The 22,744-nt window shown below is 44.1% G+C and overlaps 2 protein-coding genes across 14 annotated transcripts in view; one reads left to right on the top strand and one right to left on the bottom strand.

The window, feature by feature from the left end:
* Positions 1-12,263, bottom strand: part of PRPF40A (pre-mRNA processing factor 40 homolog A) — a 56,998-nt gene extending 44,735 nt beyond the window's left edge. For 2 of the 9 annotated variants that reach the window (XM_067741912.1, XM_067741916.1), the window contains exons 1-2: positions 11,660-12,259; positions 10,388-10,519 (exon numbers count right to left, since the gene is read on the bottom strand). In XM_067741912.1, the coding sequence (XP_067598013.1) occupies positions 10,388-10,519; positions 11,660-12,061 (534 nt within the window). In that variant the 5' untranslated portion in view covers positions 12,062-12,259. Of the gene's footprint in view, positions 1-10,387; positions 10,520-11,659 lie in introns of all 9 variants that reach the window. The other 7 variants (XM_067741918.1, XM_067741921.1, XM_067741917.1 and 4 more) reach the window with 6 other exon arrangements.
* Positions 12,264-12,351: 88 nt separating this feature from the next.
* ARL6IP6 (ADP ribosylation factor like GTPase 6 interacting protein 6) overlaps positions 12,352-22,744 on the top strand; it is a 44,898-nt gene continuing 34,505 nt past the window's right edge. Inside the window, exons 1-3 of one of the 5 annotated variants that reach the window (XM_067741927.1) lie at positions 12,352-13,463; positions 14,963-15,016; positions 16,972-17,772. In XM_067741927.1, the coding sequence (XP_067598028.1) occupies positions 12,863-13,463; positions 14,963-15,016; positions 16,972-17,063 (747 nt within the window). In that variant the 5' untranslated portion in view covers positions 12,352-12,862 and the 3' untranslated portion in view covers positions 17,064-17,772. Of the gene's footprint in view, positions 13,464-14,962; positions 15,017-16,971; positions 17,773-22,744 lie in introns of those variants that run through there. The other 4 variants (XM_067741926.1, XM_067741924.1, XM_067741925.1 and 1 more) reach the window with 4 other exon arrangements.

Here is a 22,744-nt window from a genome sequence, read left to right as displayed (position 1 = left end):
TGATAATTAGGGAGATCGAATATGGGTTATTTATTTTTCATTCTACTTTCAAACTTTCTGGAATGATGTATTTAAAACTAAAAATGTAAATTAGAAGAATTCTGTGCTAAATCTTAAAAAAAGAATTAAAGACATTTAAAAAGGGGGAAAAATCTCCATCATGCAACACAGCATTTCCACACGATAGCAGTACAAATGACTGTACAAATAAATGTAATTTCAAATTAAAGTACTCTACTTCATAAGAGACACAGTGATCAAAGCCCATCCAAAACCAAAGCACAAAAGAGCTTACATATAACAAATGTTTACTAGACCAGGCAATGACACAGCAAACAATATTTGAAAATCATTAAAGAACAGAATTTGACAGAGTTCTCTCAATTGTTCTTCTTCCCACACTTCAAACTTTAAAACATCTCAAAACTTTGCCTTTAGACTAGAACTCATGGTATCGGTTATATAATGAGATTTAATGTCAAATAAAAAGCTAAATTCTCCCTCTGTATCTCTGTAAATTCTGAGGGGTAGCAACTAGTTAAGCTTGTTCAACCTGACAAAAATTGGCAAGATTCTTAAATTATGTACAACCGAATATTCTAAAAGTAAATAGATAATTCTAAAGCAAAACTGTGATGTTATTAACATGAAACCAAAGAACAAAAATATAAATATGCAAAATACTATGTTTTTATGAAAAGCTATTACAAGAATTTGGCCTGTTTCCCAAAGCCTGAGGAATCTATTTTGCGGAAATGTTATGATTTCCATTTTTCATTAATTCTAGGATACACCTAATATGGAGATGCATGTGTCAACCCGTCTGACTGAAGTTGAATTCTTTCAGAGGATTTGTGTTGACTTCAGCCAGTCACTTGGCAGCACCATCAACCTGAGACCATTAAAAATTTCTAAGTTATTTATTTACTTGTTTTAACACCACACTGATAATGGGAATATAGGCTGCAAGCTTATGAGAGAATTGGCGTGTGGTTTAAATCCTGATCAGAAGTGATTTTTCCCTCCTTTTGCCCAATAAACAAAGTTGAGACATTCAAGTTACTTTGCTGTCCTTTTTTCCATAGCAGATTTACTTCTTGCTTCACACGGAGGGAATAGCCCTTTGGCATCCCAGCTTTATTCGTAGACTTCTCATTTGTTTTTTTCTCACACAGGGCACCTAATATAATGGAGTGTCTCATCAATGATGACATCTTAAATTCAATGAAAACAGGATGTTGGTTCAAAATGGTTACAGGGACAAATTCTTAACATAGTTGCTACAGTAATGCCACAACAAATTCCACAAGCCAGATCATTCTTAAAGCTACAAAGTGGTAGCTCATACTAAGCTTATTGTGAAGCACGGTATAAAATTACAATAACCTTGTAGAGCTTCATAAATTTCCATTTAAGCTACTTTGGCAAATATATTAAGTGCTGTAATTAAGCATTTCAGTTGTTAGGAGACAGAGAAAGAATGGTTATGGGTGAAAGACATATATGTGAGATGTAAGCTAAATTGCCTAAAATATTAAACATCTAAATTTAATGGACACTTTGGCACCTTTAAAAAGTAACTCAGATATACAACTTGATATGCTTTATTCAAAGTGGCCAACGATCTGAGTGATGTTTCTATTTCTCTTCTTTTAATGATAAAAGTTAAATCAAGAAGAATCTCTTGAAAATTCTAAGAATCACCCATTTGAAGAAAATTAAAAATGAGTAAAAACTAGGGAGCACCACAGAATCCGCTCAGTCATTCTTAGCATCCCAGTTTAGAAAATGTCTAATGTTAGATAAAAACAAGCATGATTCATTGATCACTCTAGATATTTGAATTATAAAAAAAGGTACAGTAATAAAAGTAATCCTATCAGTGCTACAGCAAATTAGTTATACAAAATGTAAATTAGCCCAATTTTATTAGGATATGAAAACAAAAGTGTACATCTTCATGTGGGTACCTCAAAAGTTCTTTTCTTCATAATTATTTCCTGAAGTTTTTCCTGCTGGAAAGAAATCACACAATCTAACCTATTTTTTGTCTAAATATTAACTCTTGAATTTGGCTGATTTTTAAAAATCACTCTTGCTGCCAACCTGTAGCTACAAATTGATTACCTAAAAAGTTTGATTCTTGCCTTTATACTTGTTCCTTTTAAATGTGCTAAAGTCAATTCCACAAATACACTCTACAGAGGCTATTAACATTAAGCACACAGTATTTTAAAACAACTATTCCCTACACCACTAACTTACCTTATAAACAAATACATAAATGAATGCAAAAAATTAAGTTTTGAATAAATGCAAAAACTACATCTTTGAATGTAACTAAATATTCATTCAATTGGAAATAAATGGAAATACCTGTTTAAAGGCATGTCCTTAACAACCCAAAGTGGCTTAATTTTCGGACAATCATTTAACCTTACTTCCTCTTCATCTACAGTTATATATAAACTCAAAACATGTCATTTTCTTATATAAGAAACATTTAGATAAAAAATAGACATTATTTGCACAAAGTGCTCCCACAGGGAGTAGAACCTTACCATTTAATAAATCAACTGCCAGTATTCAAAATTATTTAGTTTGCTAAATTCTCTCAACCTGGAGACTTTAGAATTCACTATAGTATACACTATTCCTTCAAATTCTAAGGAGGTGTAACATGGCATAATCTCATACTGCTATATAGGGAAGCAGCCTAGTACAGCTATTGAGTATACTCTGGATTCAGACTGCCAGAATTCCTACCCCAGTTGGCCACTCACCAGTTATGTGATCTTGGGCAACTTTACTTAACCCTCAATTTCCTCACCTGCAACATGGGGGAAAAAATAGTACTTATCTGATAGGACTGTTGTAGGGATTAAATGGAATGATACATGAATACACACAGGCACTTAGAACAGTGCTCAATAAATGAAAGCTGTTTTATTACCACTGCTCTCCTTCAACTCATGTAATGAAAGTATCTCTCATGTTGCCCCTTCTCTCATCTATTCCCTAGCTATCTGTTAGTTAGGCACTTTGGTTCTTTAAAGGCATCTAGTAAATACTGTAAAACCATCACCTTCAGTAGGAATCAACACACGTAATGAGAAGTCAATCCCAGATTAAGGATCACATTTAGTGCTGGCTCTTCAATGTCGCTTTACAATTCACTCAACTCTCTAGGCCTTCCTATTCCTATCTATAAACTGGACATCTATCTAGCCAATCCACTTTTCAGTCAGGAGGATCAAATTCAATAGGGTATATGAATCAGTTATATACAAACATCTGATAAAAATTATAATTCTAACACAGATTAGGTATCACAGTTCTATTCCCTGAAACCTTAAAAAACAAAACTATGTGAAAAAAAGGCAAGTAAATAGTTTAAATTATTTAGTCCACTGTCTCTTGCTAAACCCCAAACTTCTTAAATGAGGGTACAGAAAATATAAAAAGAAAATCACTGGGTGTTGATATGTGACACAAAAACTTAGAAAAGGAGCTGAATAAAAATGAATTGTATCACTTGAATTTTAAAAAGCTCTAAACATACTGTGGATACACACACAGATTGTGGTGTCTCAAGTCATATAGAACCAAAGATTTTATAAAACTTACTCTAAAAATCATCTAAACCTCCTTTTGGACATGAGCCCTCCAGAACGCAAGTACAGAGGAACACAAGACTATTACTATCTTCTTCCCCAATTCCTTTAAACTAGATTCAGTATTATATCTAGCTAAATCATTAAATATTTGTCCATATGAAAATTTTTAGCTCCTTCTCAATTGTGGGCACCTTTAGGACAAAGAGCATGTTTAATTTATGTAAGTATTACTCGTACAGAAGAGAGTTACATAGACATAGCAGAGACTCAAACACTTGTAGTAGACAACTTTATGACTAGCCCTTATTTCTGTATAAGGAAAGAGAGGGTAATTTTCTATTATATTCAACAAATATATGATCATAAATATGTAATGATCTTAAAAGTACTAAAAAAAATCATCTTTCAGAGAATTAACAACTTTCTTGATACCCAATGACCAAAGAAAGTATACCAAGCCCACGTTCTCAAACAGAAACTTAATGCTCATTCATTAATCAAAAGATAATTTAAAAAGTCTTAACCCAAACAGATCAGGAGCTAATAAATAAGATTTGAGAATTTTGTTAAAAAAAAGTCTAAGATAAATGAGATGAAAATTTTGTTTAAAAAAAAAAAAGAAAGCCTAAGATAAAGCAAACTGTATTTCAACTCAGTTCTCACTTGCTGGCATGTTTAGTCCTTTAAGAGACACGGCTAACAGCAACACTCAGATTTGGAGAAGATTCAGATTTCCACTTTGAGTGTAGTGCCCCAAGTAAGAAAGAAGCAGATAGAGGATTTTCTTTCAAGCCTGTCATACAAAATACCACATCTTTAGTAACCGCTAACTATACTTAACTTTTTTTAATAAGTAGAAGAAACATGACGACTTGCCCAGGGAGAAAAAGAATACAAATATAAAAGATTCATCTCCACTAAATATTCGAATGTCTACAAGTATCGTGACAGTCAAATCAGCAGTTAAAAGATGAGAAAACAGTGTGGCCAGGCACCTGAGTGATACCTGTAAGTTCCCTGAGTGCATGATATATATACAGTGTTCACCTTTGTACTAATACACGGTCAAGAAGAGGCTTAAATGTCTATTGACGAAAATGGGCAAAGTCTATTGGCTAAATTGACCTGACAATGGAAATATGAAGATATGGAAATAGGAAATAAGAATGAAAGACTAATAACAACTTTAAATGAGACAGTGTATATCTACTCATTCCAACTTAGAAACCTTCACAACTTAGGCTAATTCTTTCTCTAGGTAAAAAAACAAACAAAAACTCAAGTGCATAGCTATGGATATAAGTAGATGCCAAATGTGCACTATCTACTGATATACCACTTGATAATGACTGGAAGTCATGTCATCAACATTTCTAACAAACCCAATCAAAAACCAACAGGTTAACCCATTGAGATCTTTTTTGGTTTTTTTTTGACCAGGCTGCGCAGCATGCAGGATCTTAGTTCCCCCACCAGGGATGGAACCCGTGCCCCCTGAGTGGTGTCTTAACCACTGGACTGCCAGGGAAGTCCCTTTTTTTTTCTTTCCTTTCTGATTCCACCATTAATGAATACATTTGTTGCACTCTACAACTCTATGAGCTGCTACATTTATGTGTGTTAATACTGATTTCCACATTGCCCTTTTATCCTGAAGAGCAGACTAAATGGGTAAGTGATCCCAATTCAGCTTTTCTCGCAAAATGTTAATTACAGGCAGTGTTAGTTCTATGCAATGTGCTAGACAAAGCAAAATAAACAGATAACGGGGGCAAGGGAGACTGTGGAAGTGGGGGAGAGGAAGATGGCCAACTAAAACCGAAAAATACTAAGTAAAAAGTTTTAAAAGGCTTCTGCAAGACTTCTTAGCATCTTTAGAAAATACTGCACCCTGCGAATCTCAAAGGGGTGGAGGGGTGCAGTTCATTCTTCCAAAGTGACATGGTCTTTTTACATCTCTTCAAGTAATCCCGATATACTCAGAAATACTACTCTAGTTGAAGTTTTTGAATAGATGAGTTCATATTTAAATGAGTTGCTATCTAAAGATAATGAAACTAAAACCTATCAAAATCTAACCATATACACAGCCCAAAAGTTATACCAACACAGTAGGTATGGGTCAATCTATGTTTTAAAATGCACTCACCTAGGTAATATAAATACATAAAGAAAGTTACCTAGATTCAACAATCTACGAGCAGATAAGCTAAAAAAAAAATCTTTTTCACTGGCTAATGTTCAATTCAATGGCAAGGACCCTATAACACCCAAAAGTGAGGATAACTCACAAGCAACAACAGCATAACAATTTATCAAGTCAGTCAGATAAATCTAAGACACCAATCAATATATTGGATTTCTCTGGAAGGCCTATATTCCAAATCATCATTTCTCCCTAGGGTATGGAAAAATCTGGTAAAACTTAAAGAGATGATCACCAATGAAGTCATACAGACAGAAATACATTTGCCTGTAATTTAAAGTAAATGGAAGTTCTTTAGTTTTATTCACCAAACAAAAATTACTTATTTCATCTTAATTATCTTCCATTTTTGTCAAATTGAAAATCAACAGTAGAGACAGACCCTAAAAACAAGAATAAGTGGTAACAGTGTGAAGTCATAAGTAACCGCTGAAAAGTCACATGTAACACTGACTAACTTTCTGGCTTATATTGTAGGAAAGGGTATCTGCGTTTGTTTCATTCATTCAACAAGTAATTTACTGAGCACCCATGATGTGCCAAGAACTGTGCTCAGCACCTATAGACTTCTTAAAAGTTCAGAACATAGCCCCTGCCCCCTAAGAGCTTACAACTGTTGGAAAGGCAAAGCAAATAAACCATAATAAAACAAAACAAGTGCTAAAATAAGTGAAATAGTAAGAGTTATGGGCGGATTACGTAGGATTTTATTTTAATAATCTGAAGGGGAGGTATATGCTGGGAAAATTTATTGTTGAGGACCTCTTGGAGAAGGCAGGACTTGAAATGGCAGAATTTAGGTAAATAAAGGAAAGCTCATGGTAGTAGAGAGCTGGGGGGCAGGAGAGCAAGAAAAACAGCACAACCTTGGTCATGAACTAATATAGTTACTCAAAATACCATGAAAAGACCAGCCCGCGTTCATATTAGGGAATGTGAAGACATGCAGCTCAGAATCGTGCTCTGAATTATATACTATGGGAGATAACTGAAAGTTAAATTGTGGAACGTAGACATTACGCTATAGGCACAGAAAAACAGTGGAAGTTCTACGGCAAGGAGATAACTCATTGAAATCTAAAAAGAGTTTTTTGGGGGACAAGCTTGAAGCAAGAAAACCAGCTCAAAAGTTGTAAAGAGTATCTTAGGCATGAGAGTGTAATGATTTAAGCTCAGATAGCAGCAGGAACAGAAATAAGGTCTATAAAAACCCGCCTTACTCAGTACGAGAACATGAAAATCTGACTTATTTTTAAAGAGGAATTATTCATTTATCAGTTTATTGAACAAAGGCAACAAGAAAAAAATAATGAATAATTAGAATTAGGGGGGCATTACTAAAAGAATTTCCTATTTTTACTTGCATATCAACCCATAAAATCTTATACATATCACCTATCCTTATCAAATGATCTAAACTGAATCATAGGTTGTTAGAGCTGAAAGGGACCTTAATTCTTTTACTTTACTCTTCTCATTAAAAGAAGAGGAAAATTAAGAATTAAAGAAAGAAGACAAAGTCAGGCAGAAAGACTCTTGGGCTTAAGTGAAGGCCAAATTGCCTGTGATAAGGATGGTTTATGCTGTAGAAAAGACAACAAAAGAATAAGACGTGAAAATATTTTAAAGCAAAACATTATTTACAATACACATAGAGAAAGAGGACAGCTTCATACATAATTATATCTTAATACAAATCTCTACTGCCACCAAGCAGGAAAATTATTTTATCATTAACATTTGTAAACTTGTAAGGTCCCTTCCAACTGTAAGATCCTATAACTCTGTAAAAGTAGAAGCACAACTTTCCCATCTGAAGTTAATGTACAATAAGAAAGGCAAGTTTAACCTACAGGATAAACTTGAAAGAATATTATTAAGACCTATTTGATAATTTCCAAATATCTATTACTACTAATAGATTCATCCTAAATTCTAAAAAGGCATTCTAGGTTATCTCCTGAACTAAAACAAACATGCTACTCCTCTAATCTAAATCATCTGCTGCATTTCAAAAAGTACAAACTCTGGTTTCTGTAGACTGTTATGTCCAGTCTGCATATTATTTTACAAACAAGTTTTAAAATTTCATGTCATGTTCAGTAACATCCCAAAGACCACAATCACTTAGCAAGTAAGACTGCCACCAATTTTAGTCCTCAGCTGGTCCCAGAATGAGATCTTAATGTGAACTAGGCAATATACATGAAGGTTCCATAACCTTCAATTGCAAAGTCTAAAGAATTTGTGAATTAACTATTTAAAATTTGATGACAGAACCCTACCAACTTTGTGTCACTGCAGTGAGCTATATAGGCATCCTGCTTCTTCTCATTATCTTCTGATCACTTACTGCTCACTTATACTTCTGAGGGCGGGTAGACAGAAGACATGATGCAGAAAAAAGGATCAAGTTTGCGAATTATCAACTTTTATTTTAAGGTAGTTGTTTATAGGGCTTTAAATTAGATTTCTGAATACATGACTGTTTATATTATCCATGCCCTCCCACTCTGTTATCAAAGCTAAAACAAGAATTTGTTTTACCAAGACTTGGGCCCCATATTTGTTAGATATCAAGAGGAAAAAAAGGAATAATCTAAGGGAAAAAAAAATGGGTATTCTCTTGAGTTCCTCAGAGCTGGATTCTTAAGTCATTCAATCGTTATCCTAACAGGAGCCAACAGAGAGAGACTTCTGAACATCTAAACAGTCAGGTACGCTTAAAGGCACATGGCATATACTGGTCTAGGAAAGAAGTAGAAGAAAACCACAAGGTAAAATTCAGAGTATTTGAATGGATGTGTACCAAGTAGCAAATAACCTTACTAGGAAGATGGTCACTACAGAGCTAAAGAGAAAGGGCCATAGAGCAAACTGTGACCAGCTTATGTCAATGAGATACATGAGTACTTAAAAAATAAAATCTGCATTTTACTCAAAATGACTAGCTGGTATCTTGGTTTTGGTAGTGCAACAGCACCAATACAGCAAGGGCAAGCAGGTCAATCCCTTGCAAAACTTACCTTGATTGGCCCAATGGAAACAGAAGGCCCCAGAAAAGAGAGAAGCATCTGGCAGTAGCAAATTGTTTTATTTTATCTTTCTGTGGAAAGAAACTAATTTTAAATAAGAACCAGAGCATTTAAAGAATAAATATTTTTTAAAGCTCATTATCTAGTTAGAGCAGCTCTACTGAGAAAACAAGAAGAGCTCCTTGCTGCTTAGAGATGGAAAGAAACAGAAGAGGAATCAGAGTTGTTTCTCCATCACCTAGGGAGTTTTAAAACTTGTGCTATCCTAGAGTAACAGAATAAATAGTTCTTTTATTTAAAGAACTCCTACAGGCAGAATCTTTTGGGCCTGGTGCCTCTGAATAAAGCTTTTTATACAAAATTAAGGGCTATACTCTTAAATACCTTAAATAAAAAAGAAGAAAACCACTTGACATTAAGCCCTTCTATTCTTAAGAAAAAAAAAAACAAAAACATACACACAGAGCGAGCTCCTTTCTCCACTACAATTTCACCAATAATTCAAACCATCAAGGCTTAAATGATTATCAAAGCAAATGATGCCCCCAACTGGCAGAAAGATCATACCTAATTGACTGGCTTTCCAAAATATTTTGTTACCCTAAATACTTGATGATTTATTGAAACACTAAATGGAAAGAACCCAGCCACCAAAGGATATGTGTATTATAGAACCTAACAGGGGGCATAAAATTATTTACGGTAACTGAACCTGTTACCTTTCTTGGATGCTTTTCTAGGAATTAAGTTCTATTGAACTCATTGAGTCAGCATTAAAACCTTTTGGTCCAAATCACTCCCACAAAATGTTTACAATTTATGCTGGAGATGGAAGGGACAGCTCAAAAGCAGAAGTGCAGAAGCAAAAATCATTTTAAAAAAACAAAATAGTATAAGTGGAAAATAAACTACCTATTTGGCACCGTCCTATGAAGAACCAAATCAGAGTAGAACCTTCCCACCTCCACCCCCATTGCGCGCGCGCGCGCACACACACACACACACACACACACACACACACACACACACACACACACACACACACACACACACACACACACACACACACACACACACACACACCCCCCCCCCCCCCCAGGAAGCTTTTTCAGGAATAAAATTAATCTTAAGCCAAAGGCCTAAACAACTGCTGTTTTCAGATTCTATGCATGTACAAGGTCCACCAACAAAAATTATATTGACATAGCATATTTACTTCAATTGACATACTTGGGGGGAAAGTCATTAAACTAAAAAGCCTACATGTACTTTGCTACTTTTAAATTTAAAAAAACAAACAAAAACAACTCAATTTTGTTGCTGTAGAAAGTAAATCTCTTATACAGATTTTTCATTACACTCAAAATTTGGTTACTGTCATGATTATACAACATTTCACTTAAAAACATTATTCTGGCATAAACTGAAACTTAAACAGCTGTAAGTATTGACCCAGATTTTGAAATTCTTTGACACAAGAATACCATGGGCAAAAGTAAACAAAGAAATACAAAACAAAACATTCTTACTTGTCCCATTGGTGGTCCTCCCATTGGGGGCATCATTTGCGGCATCATTCCATGAGGTACAGGAGGCATGTTCGCTCTCTGACCCATAGGATGCATTCCCATTGGGGCATAATGCATGCCAGGGTGCCCCATCTGAAAAAGAGGGACAATTTAAAAATTAGTAAGTACCAATAAATGCTTCTCAAAAATCTGATTTCTACAAATCAGTTATATGCATGACATAATATCTGGCTAATGTGTGATTCAATTACTGAGTTAGTTTATACTTTCTTGTCTTAAATAAAATGTACAACACCAGTATTTATGAGCTTGCACCTGACCAAATTTCAGAACAAAATGGAAAAAATTAAAATCATCACTGGACACCTCATTCGTAGTTGTTGTTGTTTTAAGTATGCTGATTTAATCAGTTACCAACTAGTTTGTTAAACTGGGAGGAAATGCATGTGAAGGCCAACTTAACTGTTATGGTGAAAACCACAACTTTGTCCTACTTCACACAGATATCAGCTAGTCAACTATTTTTATTTTATAACTTCATTTATTCTTAAATTCATGTCTAAGATGATTTTAAGCTTTAAAACGCTGAATTTACCCAATTAACTCAGATGAGGGCTGGTCTTACACAAAACAAACAGTATTGGATACCCGGGGACACTTCCCTCCTAACAAGCAAACATATTATTTCCTAAGAGAATCTCTAACACAGCTAAAATTACTCCTGCAAAAAACAAAACAAAACAAAAAACCCAAAGAATGAGGTCTGTCACTCACGGACACTAAATGCAAACAACTAATTCATCCATCTTAACGCGCTTTTATAAGACAACTACTTTCTTTACTTGTGTGTCTATTGTTACAGGTCTTAAAAGCAGGAAATTATCTCCTGCCAATTCTCCCAGCTGTCCCCCCGCTGCAGACAACACTACTACTAGTGAAGAAATTCTGGCAGCCTCTATTAAAGTCTACCGAAGAAAGTCTCTGCCTTCCCCCCGCCTGCTTAATCGGGCCTACCTCTCCAAAATGCTCACCCCGCCTAGGGCCCAGCACCTCCACCGCGCATCTGCCTAGGCCAAACCCACTGGGAACTTCCACGGTCCCACTTCCTTTCCTTTGTGCATCCCCGCCCTCCCATTTCTCTCCCTCGGAACATATCCCACCATCTCGAGCTCTTCCTTCGTCCACTCTCATCTTCTCCTCCTGGAGAAAGCTTCCTGTCTCTGACTCCGTTTTTCATTGTGCCGCTTTCCCCCTGCCCCACCGATCCCTTACCGAGGGCCGTCTCCTCAGGAAGCCGTCAGCAGAGACCCAAGAGCTGGAGCAGAGGCTTGAGCCGGACAATCTCCGCTCCCCGTCCCCGGGACCCCGCGAGGGAGGATGGCTCTCCATTTCACTCACCATGAGGCCTCCACGCTCGGCTCCCGTCCCCGGCCTCATCGTCGGACTCAGACTGCTCCGCCGGCGGCCACTGCCGCTACACATACCAACAAGAAGCGATCTGAGTGGCTGGCGCCCACTGGGGCTAAAGGTTAAAGGCTGCCCTGCGCTACGGGGCGGGATCAGCGGGGCCAATAAGCTGACAGGCTTCCCCGCTGTCCAATCAGACTGCGCTGCCGACACGCAGCTCTTCGGCGATTCGCCCCCAGCCTCAGCCTCACTCGGCGTCGCCTGCATGGAGGGGGGAATAGGGGGACGGAGGAAGTTTCTGCGCCGACTCCTCTGCCGGGAAAACTCCACCAACTTCCCCCGGGGAAGGGAAGACAACTGTATCCCAGCTTCCCGAGCTTAGACAGCCTCACCCCGTAGGGGGTGGGGCAGTGGGGGCCTGCCACCTTCACCCCCCGCCCGAGTCACGTACGCCCCGCAAACCTGAGGCCGCCGGGGGTGGGGTAGGGTGGGGTGGGGGTGGAGTAAGCAGCTTCTAGCGTTAGCGGTGGCCGGGGCTGGATGCGCGCGCGCGGGGCTCGAGGTGGAGGGAGGGGGCGGGGAAGGCGAGAGGAGGGGTCGTGAGGAGCGGGTTCGAGCTCTGTACGCACCAGCTGGCGAGCGCGCGCCGGGGTGGGGGGAGGAGGCGTGCCGAGCGGTGTGGAGGGAAGTTGTGGTAGGGGCGGGGAGAACAATGCGACAGGGAAGGAGGAAAGGGCAGTTAAGGGAGGCGAGGGCGTGGCGAGGTGAGCTGCCGTTAATGGTGGAAGCCGGGGCTAGTGCAGGCGTAGAGGGGAAGAAGAGAGAAAGCAAATAGGTTCGGGAATGTGTATTAGAGGGGCATGGGCGGGCGCTAGGACCGAGCATCGGGGAGGTGCGGCTTTGGGGCTGCCGGGGCGCGAGCTTGCATGGAGATGACGCGGCGGCGGCGGCGGAGATCGCTGGCCCGGACTAAGCACTGCAGGGAGAGGACACTCGGCTGCCTTGGGCCTCGGCTTGTCTCTCTCCGCGCACTTCACTGCGCCCCTTCCTTTGTACTACTTGAGGGTCATGCTCTGGTCCGGGGGCGCCCAGCCTTTTCTCGGGCCCCACGGCCCTTCCTCGCCCAGCCACGCACCCTTGTGCACCCCTGCGCGCCGGGGCCAGGTGGTGGAGGCCGTGGAGGGCCTGGCCGTTGATTGGCTGTTGCGACCGCGGGGCGGGGCAGGTGGGCGACGCCTGACCTCTGCGGACCTAACTGTCTTTCCCGCCATGTCGTTCGTGGAGAGTGGGAGGCGCCCAGCCCCTTCTCGCCGCCGTCTAGGCACTGCTGTCCCGTTTGATCAACCGGCGTTTTCCGCTTTCACTCAGGGAGACAGCTGGGGTGAGGGTGAAGTCGACGAGGAGGAGGGATGCAACCGAGTGGCCCGTGACCTGCGGGCGGAGTTCTCGGCCGGGGCGTCATCGGAACCTAGAAAGGACTCGCTACTCCGGCCAGATGGGGACGGGTCTCCCGCCCTGCCCGATAAACGCAATGGTATTTTCTCGGCGGATGCGGGCGGCAGAGCCCAAGCCCGGCGCTGGCCGGTTCAGGTCCTCTCAGTTCTCTGTTCGCTGCTGTTTGCCATCCTCCTCGCCTTCCTTCTCGCTATCACCTACCTGATCGTAAAAGGTACGGAATGAAGCCCAGGCCTTGAAAGTGTGTCCAGAGTTTACTTTAGTTGAGCCTGGACGTGGCTCTCCCCTTCGTCGCCCTCGCTCCGTCAAAGGCCGGCAAGCTGGTAGCCGCTTTCATCCAGAGTCCTCGTCCGCACCTTTCTTTGATCTTCTCCCTTGTCTTCTCTTTCCTTAAAGGTAGAGGACTTTGGTCCGTGATCAGGAGACCCATTTTAAGAAAAGGTCTTGATAAGTGGGTAGTCTTGAAGAAAAAATATCTTAAAGTCGGTGAACACTTGCGGTAAAATATTGGCAAAATCAAGCAAAATGCATAACAACCGTCATTAAAGGAACGGTGCAAAGTGTAAATATTAGGTTATACACGTTTAATCCACAAATGGTTAAAGATGTACAATCCACTGATTCCTCTGTACACGTTGAATTGCTGAAGGACAAGGATTTCCATCCCAACCCAAATTTATACTTGCATAGGTAAAATAGACCCTCTTGGGTTTTGAATTAGGTTTGCAACCCAGTGTAGTGGTGAAGTTCTGTTGCAGGAGCAAGATAGTAGGTTCTTTCTCTGATTAATGGTGTTATTTTCCGTGTCTTAAGTTGAAATATTGGCCAGGTTGGAATAGAAAGAGATGTGCCTTGAAAGGTTTTCCAAAGCTTATACAGATGTATTATGTGGTTGGATATTTTATGTTGCAGTGGAAAGAGTCAGACGTCAGTTTAAAGTTCAGTTCTCAGTGGTGTGTGACTTTGGTTAAGTTACTGAAAAAGAAAAATTAAAACAAGAAAAAATACCTTAGTTTGTTGTATGAAAAGCACCCAACACATTGCCACTCAAGTATTTTACTTCACTAAGTAGAATTAAATCTATTTAATTCCAGTTTTTACTTTTCCTCATTGCTTCCAAGCCCCTAGTGGGGTGTAGATGGCATCTAACACTTTACCATGCTTGATTTTCATGCACAAGACAGATTGGCAAGTTAATATGAGAATTTTACCTCTTCAAACAATGATACTGGGTGTAAATTGTCAATGTTAAATATGGGTGCCAATGTTTCTTTCCTCTATCACTTCCCTCCCCCATTTTTTCAAAGCAGCTCAGAGTTTTGTCTTGTAGGTAGTTTAATTCTTTTGCTCTGAAAGATTGCCTTTGTTCATAAAGTCACAAAACCTGAGAAGTTGAAGTACATTGCAGGACACATTGAGCTGTGCTTATTTTGGAGGGTAGAGAAAGGAGCTGAACTCAAAACCTAGTAATTCGCATTACATAAAATGTCTAGGGAATAAAAATTCCCATTTTATATACATGGCAGTTGACTCATAAAGACATCTTATTTGCTTACTGAAGGTCACTTAGCTAGTAAATGGAATCAGAATTTGAACCCAGTTGTTTTGGGCTCCAGAGTGCTTTCCACAACTCCACAATGTCTTTCTGGCCTTTGAGCTACTTTTCAAATTATAAAACTGTCTTTTTTACCCAAGCCCTTTTTGTACTTACAGAGTTACATGCTGAAAATTTGAAGAATGAAGATGATGTACACACTGGACTGTTAGGTATGGACTTTATTGTCACTTAATTTGATTTTTGAGCTCACTTTTGTTTTTCTAGATTATGCTTAAACTATGCAGAATTTTGGTTAAATACTTAATATATTCCCTGTGCAGTTTGGTTTTACTCTTTTTCACTTGCATTTGTGTGTGGTAACTTTTATTAGATTCTCTTTTTACATGTGTATGGGGGTATCTCCGTGTGTATATGTATGTATACCAGACATACTAGGAATACATTTTGAATACAACTGTATGTAACAAAGACTCAGAGAATACTTAACGTTTCTTAGTTACCTTTTGGAAAAGTCTCTCTACACTTCTTCCCAGGAATTAAAAACAAACAAAAAAACCTTACCTCACAAACTTAACAAAGATAACATCTTAAGCAGACCTCATGAGAAGTTTAAGTTCAGATCCCCTTATAAGCAACTTGGTTTTTCAAAAAATATGAAAAGCATTGGGCATACGTACACAGGTTAATCATGACTAGGAAAGAGTCAACCTGAGTTTCTATAGTATGTCTGTAGAATGCTGCAGTTTACAGGTTTGTAGTGAAAAATTCAGTTGTTATTTATCTTTATTTCTCTCTGCGCCAAAATGATTATGAAGACTTCAGAACTTGACCTGTCTGGCATGTTTTGCTCCTGTTTGCTGTAATTTCTTTGGCTGACCACTCTGAATTAGGGTGGGGCGGGTGGGAAATGGTTGCCCTCCTAGGCCACATGTTGCTCCCTCCTCCAATCTTAGCTAACCTATTTAAACTGCCTCCTCAAGGCTAAAGTTCTCATGGTGATACAAGGTATAGTTCACCTGATTTTGCAGAAGGGGAACCTTTATCTTCAGATTACAAACAACGTAGTTTGCTTGTCCCATGAAAACTTGTCTATGCTTGTCTCAACTTCTTGCATGAGAAAGCTGTAAGGAACGGCACCAAGAAACGGAGGAGAGCTTAAGCAAGCTTTATTTGGGAACGCTCCCAGGCGAGGTTCACTGGTCCGAGAGAAAGGGGCCAGGGAAGTCGCGCCTGTGTGCAGGCACGAACCAAATTTATAGGGGTGGACGCAGGGGAGGTGCTTGCTGTGTGAAGCAGCCCCTTTTTCGGTAATCTCTCGGGTGTTGTGGCAATGTCGGTGCCGGTTGCATCAGCCTTAGAGCCGCCGTTGGTTCCGCCCCTCGGGGAGCGGGAAATCGGGGAGTGGGAAAGCCATAGAGCCGTTGGTTTCGCCCCTCGGGGAGCGCGAAAGCCGGGGCCAAGTGGAAAGTCCCGGGTCTGTTTCCTGGGCAAGTGGAAAGTCCCGGGCTGATGCCACTTGTGGGTCGGCTGCATCAACCACCTTGGTGGGGGTTCCGTCTGGCTCCCTGGGCCCTTCCCCGGACCTGCTGGCCTTACATCCTGACTTCTTTGGTGTAATGGGGCGACGTTTGTTCTCTGGCTGCTTCCTGCTGTATGGGGGCGCTGGAGGGGAGTCGGGCGGCCAACAGTCCGGAGATTAGGGGAGGGCGGCAGCGGGGGGTTCTGTGGGTAGTAAGGTATATGGGTGGAGTAGCATCTGATTCACCGCCACCCGAGATACTTCTTGTATGTGATTGCGGAGAAACCTGAGGAAACAGGGGACAAGCATGAATAGGATGCAGATAAGGATTAAGGGGCCTAGGATTGGTGTCAGCCAGGACCGCCACCAGTCGGGGATGGGGGAGGTGGATTGTCGCTGCCTGCGTTGGAGTTCTTCTTTTAAGCGTCGGAGAGCATCCACATTGTCCTCAACGACCCCTATCTCGTTGATATAGTAGCAGCATTCTTCTTGTAGGAAGAGGCAGGTACCTCCTTTGTCGGCTGTCAGAAGGTCCAGGGCGCGTCGGTTTTGGAAGGCAACTCGGGCTACTGAGGTGATCTGGCGCTGGAGGGAGGTGATGGAGGCGGCAGAGGCCTCAATGGCTAGCTGGAGTTTCTCTTCTAGGTTGCGGGATGTTGAGACACTGTGTGTCAGGGCTCCTCCCCCGATGCCTGCAGCAACGAGGGAGGAGGCGAGGGAAATGCCTGCTACCATAGGGAGAAAGATGGCCCTTTTCTGTCGGCCGAAGAGTTGTGTGGTAAGTGAGAGAAATTCGGCTTCGCCATATAATGTGAGCTGTGGAACAAGGGTGACGGGGATACATGGAAAGGGGGAGGAAGAGTTGATCTCTTTTGTAAGGGAGCCATTACACCAAAAGAACAGACCTGGTGGGGCCCCCATTGGCGTAGTTACAGGGAGGGATGAGTTGCAAGGGAGTGCATCATTAGTTAAGTTTGGTCGGCTGCCATAGCAAATTGTGAGGTTCTTTTTTTCTAAATCAAGGAATATGGGGACTCTTAAAGGGGGAAAAGGTAAGTTCTGGGAGGAATTAAGGAGGGTAGAGGTGAAGGGCTGGTCGAGTGGGACAGCAGTTAATGGTGGTCGGCCAAGTGAGGCACATAGAAAGCAGTCAGAGATGTTGCCTATTCCGGTGTGATTAAGCATTTGCACCCCTTGGCGGATGAGGGCCAACCAAGAAAAAGGGTCCGTCTTATGGTCATGGTGGGGTAATTGGCGTTCTAGGGCCTGTTCTGTCTCCTGGACCATGGTGGCCTGCTCGCTCAAGTGCTGGATAATTTCAGGGATCACTCTGACGTATGAGCGGAAGACCCTGATAGAGCCCACAGGGTAGGCATCAGTTGCCCACCGGTAGATTTTTCCTTGTACCCCTTTTACCCATCTTGTGTCCCAGGGATCTTTGATGTTAATGAATAATTGACCCTTGCCATTTGTGGTGAGCAGGTGGGATTGTTGGAGCGAGCTCCTGGTATCTAGTTTTGCCACATGGATGTTACATGAGTGATAGGGGCACCCCCCGTAGGTCTCATCCCACCATTGACAGTAGTCTCTGGTCTGATCGTAAGTGAAGCAGACAGCGGGGGTGGACCAACCCAGGGGAACACCTTCTATGTTAGAGATGGGGATCTGGACTGTCACCAGGGCCTGGCACCCATCTGGTTGGCAGTCCCCTGTGCCCAAGACTCGAGTGTGGGTCCGACCTTTAGCTTGCCATGTCCCATGGACATGGAAGCGCCATAGAGACATCTGGTGAGTCCTGGGTGGCAGGAGGAGCAGCAGGAGGAGAGACAGGGTGACAGACAAGCCGTAGTCTTGTGGGACCCAGCGGTTGGGCCGTCCAAGTCTCTGGAGTTGGGGCCATTTTAAGGCGGGAGACATGGTACCAGGAGGGGTGTCCCAAGAGTTTGGCTGCCGTAGGAGTGGTGAGGATCACCGTATGGGGGCCTGTCCACCGTGGCTTGAGAGATTGGGGGTGTAATTCTTTGAGGAGGATGCTATCGCCAGGTTGTAGAGGGAGAGGGGAAGTTTCAGAGGCAGTGACCGTCGGCAGGTTGCGGTCAGTGTGTTCACGGAGAAGGTGGCGGAGCAGAGACAGGTAGGGGAAGTAGGAAGCTAGGGGTGGGTTTTGGGTTGGTAGGTTATGGAGGAGAAAAGGGCGGCCGTAGAGCAGTTCGAATGGACTGAGACCAGTAGGGGTCCGAGGTGAGGCTCAGATTCGGGTAAGGGCAAGAGGGAGCAAATCGGGCCACGAGATATGGACCTCAAGGGACAGCTTGGTGAGGTGGTCCTTCAAGATCCCGTTGGCACGTTCAACCTTACCAGATGACTGGGGGTGGTAAGGGATATGGAGTCTCCAGGTGATCTGAAGAGCCTCAGATACCTGCTGAACCACCTGAGAGACGAAGGCGGGTCTGTTGTCCGACTGGATGGAGATAGGCAGGCCAAACTGGGGGACGATATGTTGGAGAAGAATGGTGGAGACCGTATCTGCTGTTTCTCGGGCCGTTGGGAAGGCCTCGATCCAACCTGAAAAGGTGAAATATTGGAAGCGTTTACAGCAGGGCATGTGGGTGAAGTCAGTCTGCCAGTCCTTGCCAGGTTGGTGTCCGCGCATCTGGTGAGTAGGAATTCGGGGCCGTAGGCCTCCTTGTGGAGAGATGGACGCACAAGTCTGGCAAGCCGCGTGAGTTTTTGAGATGGCATCTCTGAGTCCAGGCATATAAAAGAAGGGATCTAGGAAACGGAACATTGCCTTTGGGCCAATGTGTAGGGACTTGTGGATGTCTTATAGGAGGCTGGCCGCTTGAGCTGAAGGGAGGGCAACTTTGTTGTCCATAAAAATCCATCCTTTGTTGTCCTTGTGGACCCCTTTGGATAGTAGTGCTGTCTCTTCGTGGGGGTCATATGCGTGTTGGATTGAGGTGAGGAACAAGATCAGAGCTGGAGGGGCCCCTTTGGTGAGCTTGTGGGCCACGGAGTCGGCCTTTGAGTTACCTTGTGCTATTGGGTTAGAGGGAGACTGGTGGCCCCTGCAGTGGATGATTGCCACCTCCTCAGGCAGTTGGAGGGCATCCAGGAGTTTTGCGATGAGGGAGGCGTTGACCACCGGGGAGCCCTTAGTGGTCAAAACTTCACACTCCCTCCAAAGAGCTGAATGGCTGTGTGCAATCAGGAAGGCATATTTAGAATCTGTATAGATATTGACCCTTTGGCCCTTAGAGAAGTCAAGGTCCCGCGTGAGTGCGATCAGTTCAGCCCTTTGAGAGTTTGTCCCTTCTGGGAGGCGGTTGGCCTCGATAATGGTTGAGATGGTTACTACCGCGTAGGCTGCCCGGCGGCGTCCGTCAGGGCCGAGTATTGAGCTGCCATCTACGAAGAGGGTGCGGTCCGGGTTTAACAGTGGAGTATCAAAGAGTCCTTCCCTCGGCAGGCTGAGGGCTTCTACAACTTGGGGGCAGGAGTGGGAAGGGGAGGTCCCCGTGTCGGAAATGGGCAAGAGGGAGGCCGTGTTTAGGCGGGGGGAGAGGTCAAGGGAGATGGCAGGGTTTTCGATGAACAGCAGGTGGAATTCCTGGATGCGAGAGGGGCCCAAGAGAGAGAGAGACTTATGGCCGAGGAGGTCGGCCAGTCGGTGAGAGGAAAATACAGTCAGCGGGTGGGCCAGGGTCAGTTTGAGTGTTTGTTTGGTCAGCTCGGCTGCTGCTGCCAAAGCTCGGAGGCGTGGTTGCCATCCCCGAATGGTTGGGTCAAGTTATTTGGAGAGGTAGGCCACGGGGCGATTGGAAGGCCCTACGGGTTGGGCAAGGAGTCCAGTAGCTATTTCGACCCGTTCATCTACAAAGAGGTGGAAAGGACGGTCTGGGTTAGGCAGAGACAGGGGAGGGGAGGATATCAGGGTGTCTCTGAGGGTGAGAAAGGCCCGTCGAACAGTGGAGGGAGAGGTAAGGGGTCCTTGGGGGGTTTCTTTAGCAGCTAAATATAGGGGTTTAGCAAGAAGAGCAAAGTTAGGGATCCAGTGTCGGAAAAATCCTATTAGGCCCAGAAAGGAGAGAATCTGGTCAGCTGTCTCTGGAGGTTGGAGGTTGGGGATGGCCTGGGTGCGGTCGGCTGTCAGGCTCTTTTTTGTGGGGGTAAGGTGGATTCCCAGGTAGGTTACTGAGGGTGTAGACAGTTGGGCCTTGGCTGGAGAGACCCGATAGCCGCGAGAGCCGAGATAATTGAGGAGATCAGCAGTATGCTGTTCTGAGAGGCTGAGAGATGGGCTACAGAGGAGGAGGTCATCCACGTATTGGAGGACTATACTGGGGGTGAGAGGGCAGGAAGCGAGGTCCCGTGCCAGAGCCTGGCCAAAGAGGTGGGGGCTGTCGCGGAAGCCCTGGGGAAGAACTGTCCAGGTGAGCTGGCGGGAAGCCTGGGTATCCGGATCTGTCCAGGTGAAAGCAAAAAGGAAATAGGAATCAGGGTGTAGGGGCATTGAAAAGAAGGCGTCTTTGAGATCTAGGACCGTAAAATGGGTGGTGGACGGGGAAATATGGGAGAGCAAAGTGTATGGGTTTGGCACGACTGGGTGGAGGGGAATTATCGCCTCATTGATCAGTCGGAGGTCCTGGACCAGGCGGTAATCTCCTGAGGCCTTGCGGACAGGCAGGATAGGGGTGTTGCAGGGCGAGTCCGTGGGGACGAGGAGCCCCTGATCTAAGAGTCTGGTGATAATAGGTCGCAAGTCCCTTAGATGAGTCTCAGAAATGGGGAATTGGGGCCTGGGTGGAAACTTGGAGGTGTCTTTAAGACGGATTAGGACAGGGGGGTGGTGGGTTGCTAGTATGCGTTTTGAAGTATCCCAGACCTGGGGGTCTATCAGATTGGGGAGGATGGGAGAAGAGAGAGAGGAGGGAGAGGGTTCCGCTGCCAGACCGAGGAGGGGGAGCAGGAGTTGAGAGGAGGGGGCCTTAGGGTCAACTTTGGCAACTTGGAGAGAGGCCCCTAATTGGAAGAGAACATCATGACCTAGCAGAGGAACCGGGCAGGACGGTATGACTAAGAAAGAATGAGTAAAAGGGAACCTCTCGATGTAACATGAAAGGGGGCCGGTCTGGAAGGGGAAGGATGGCTTACCGTCGATGCCCATTACCGAGACCTGGGAAGGAAAAACTGGCCCGGAATATGTAGGCAAGACCGAATAGGTAGCCCCCGTGTCCACCAGGAATGAGGTGAACTTACCCGCTACCTGTAGCGTTACTCTGGGCTCGGCGAGGGTGTTGGGGGTCTTCGAGTCCGGGTGTTGTCAATCGTCAGCCAATCCCAGGAGTTCGAGAGGTAGGGCCGTTGGGTCGGTTTGCCCTCCGCATGGAGGCGCTGAGGGAGGGCCGGCCATAGGGCAGTCACTCTTCCAATGGCCTGTTAGCCCGCAGCCAGGGCAGGGCTTGGAAGGAGGCCGGGGATTGGGACATTGGCGAGCCCAGTGTCCCTCTTTTCCACACTTAAAGCAGGCCCCTGGTGGGGTTGCCTTTGGCGGGTCCCGTGGATGTTGTCTATGGGAGATGGCCGGCCACAGGGCGGCTACGAGGGCTTGGGTCTGGAGGGCCACCTTTTGGTGCATCCGAGCCTGTCGGCTGGATTCTGCCAAATCCTCACGGGCGTTATAGACTTTAAAGGCCATTTTTACCAGGTCTCGGATGGGAGTCTGGGGGCCGTCTTCTGCCCGCTTAAGTTTTTTTCTGCTATCAGGGGCTGATTGGGTGATAAAGTGGGTGGCCAAGACCGTTGCGCCTCCGGGGGTGTCAGGGTCCAAGCGGGTGTAGAGAGTTAGGGCCTCTGTAAGGCGGTTGAGGAAGATGGCCGGATTTTTATTGGGCTCTTGGGTTATCCCTTTTAGTTTTTCGAAGTTGACAATCTTGTGGGAGGCAGCCTGCATACCAGCCAAGAGGCATTGGATCATTAGATCGCGTTTGCGGCGACCGTCTTGGCCGTACTGATAACTCCAGCCCTGATCGGTGCCAGGAACGGCAGTGGCTCCGACGGGCATAGAGTTATCAGTGAGGTGGACCTGATCTGCGTGGTTTCGGGCAGCAGTTTGAATTCTTTCCCTCTCGTCGGGGGTCAGAGTAGAAGATAGGATCACAAAGATGTCGTGCCAGGTTAGATCGTAAGCTTGAGAGAGGTAGCGAAATTCTTTGATGTAGCGGGAAGAGTCGGCAGAAAAAGGAGCCTAATCGCTTTTATATTTGAGAGAGATCTTGGAGGGAAAAGGGAACATGAACTCTAACTAATCCTTCCGCTCCGGCCACCTCTCTTATGGGACAGAGAAGGTTTGGGTCCTGGGAGTCGTGGTGGTGAGAGCGGGTGTGTGAGCTCACTGGCGAGGAGAGTGGTGGTGGGA

The sequence above is a fragment of the Pseudorca crassidens genome, chromosome 6 (assembly GCF_039906515.1).
Source record: "Pseudorca crassidens isolate mPseCra1 chromosome 6, mPseCra1.hap1, whole genome shotgun sequence".
Classification (NCBI taxonomy): Eukaryota; Metazoa; Chordata; class Mammalia; order Artiodactyla; family Delphinidae; genus Pseudorca; species Pseudorca crassidens.
The sequence above is the reverse complement of the archived record's forward strand: the minus strand, read 5'-3'. Positions and strand labels throughout refer to the sequence as shown.